The 1,479-nt window shown below is 41.3% G+C and overlaps 1 protein-coding gene across 1 annotated transcript; it reads left to right on the top strand.

Annotated features, from left to right (window-relative positions):
- The first annotated feature begins 235 nt into the window (after positions 1-235).
- On the top strand, positions 236-855 carry LOC149407426 (uncharacterized). The gene is made up of 2 exons (XM_089620104.1): positions 236-612; positions 681-855. The coding sequence occupies exons 1-2, from the start codon at positions 236-238 to the stop codon at positions 853-855; spliced, it is 552 nt and encodes a 183-aa protein (XP_089476230.1).
- The last annotated feature ends 624 nt before the right edge of the window (positions 856-1,479 follow it).

Raw genomic sequence — 1,479 nt, 5'->3', positions numbered from 1 at the left:
TGTTGTTAATATTTAGTACGTGACAACATTGTCACCAGAAACTGTGTTGTTGTCACCACATGAAGATAAGAATCTGGTGACAATATTATCACGAAGTGAACACTTATATGTCACTGATTTCTGTGAATTTTTTATTTTGCAGCATATGGACGTCATTTTCTACTACTTGAGAAAGAAGGGGAAGTATGGAAATGTCCGAAAGCCGTTTACGACAACCAACTCGTACTTTCTACCAATGCTCACCCGATGCCATGATGCTTGGTCCAAAGCGAAGAACAAGGACGTGTTTGATTGGACGGACCATTTAGTTGTGCTTGACTACATAACTGCCGAAAAACAAACAGGTTTTGCAAACACTCCATGGGCAGATGTTAACACTATCTACGTCCCTGTCCATGTGCCGGACCACTGGCTCCTTGTCGTAATTTCCCTAAGCCGTAGAGCGCTAACAATATACGACTCTATGGACTCGAAGTATGCACGCAATGTTCGTGATAGCATACAGATGATGACGGATTTTATCCCCATTGTGTTGGCCGTCGTCGGTTTGGGAGATGGCAACTCGGAGCCATTTAAAATAGTAATAGCGCCTATGCCACAACAATCCAATGGGTAAGATCTCTTCTCATATCATGTTCTATTTTGATGTATATTTAATACTAGTAAGCAACCATGAACAGGGGAGACTGTGGCATGTTTTGCGTAAAGGCCGCCGAATTTATGATCCATGGGATTCCGGTGAGTAGTTTGCATCAAGACAATATTTCCATGTACAGAAAGAAGATGGCAACCGAGTTGTACAAGCACGGGGCATTAAAGATGGCAAACAATGTTGAGTCAGACGAAGAGAATTGAAAGTAGGAGAAGCGATTAGTGATCCAAACTTTTTAAATAGGGTGAAGTGTATTGTTTTGGAATGTCTTTGTGATGGCGGTGTGACTCTTAATTCTCCTTTGTAGAATTTGTGTGACAAGGTCGTCACTAAGACATGGTCTATGTTTTATAAGTACGTATAGGGGCCAGTAAATTATTAAATATGTAACTCTATACTCTTTTGGATGTGATTATATGAAATACAATTCATATGATTTATATGAAAAATGGGGATTTCGTTACTTCTCTGTCACGAACAGTGGCAACTTCGTTACTTCTCTGTCACGAAAAAGGGGCACTTCGTGACGTTCCTGTCACGAATATTGTGCACTTCGTGACGTTACTGTCACGAATATTGTGCACTTCGTGACGTTCATGTCACGAAAAATGTGGATTTCGTGATGTTCATGTCACGAAAAATGTGGATTTCGTGACGTTCCTGTCACGAATATTGTGCACTTCGTGACGTTCTTATCACGAAAAATGGGGATTTCGTGACGTTCCTGTCACGAAAAATGGGGGCTTCGTGACGTTCCTGTCACGAAAAATGGGGATTTCGTGACGTTCCTGTCACGAAAATGAAGTCTTCAAGTCACGAAACGGTAC

The sequence above is a fragment of the Urtica dioica genome, chromosome 1 (genome assembly GCF_054948205.1).
Source record: "Urtica dioica subsp. dioica isolate 48M chromosome 1, U.dioica_male_clone48M_v1_H2, whole genome shotgun sequence".
Lineage (NCBI taxonomy): Eukaryota > Viridiplantae > Streptophyta > Magnoliopsida > Rosales > Urticaceae > Urtica > Urtica dioica.
The sequence above is the reverse complement of the archived record's forward strand: the minus strand, read 5'-3'. Positions and strand labels throughout refer to the sequence as shown.

Coding starts and splice junctions, on each gene's coding strand:
- LOC149407426 (XM_089620104.1), top strand. CDS start 236: ATGCTCACCCGATGCCATGATGCTTGGTCCAAAGCGAAGAACAAGGAC. Junction 613..680: donor ATGCCACAACAATCCAATGG/GTAAGATCTCTT, acceptor AACCATGAACAG/GGGAGACTGTGGCATGTTTT.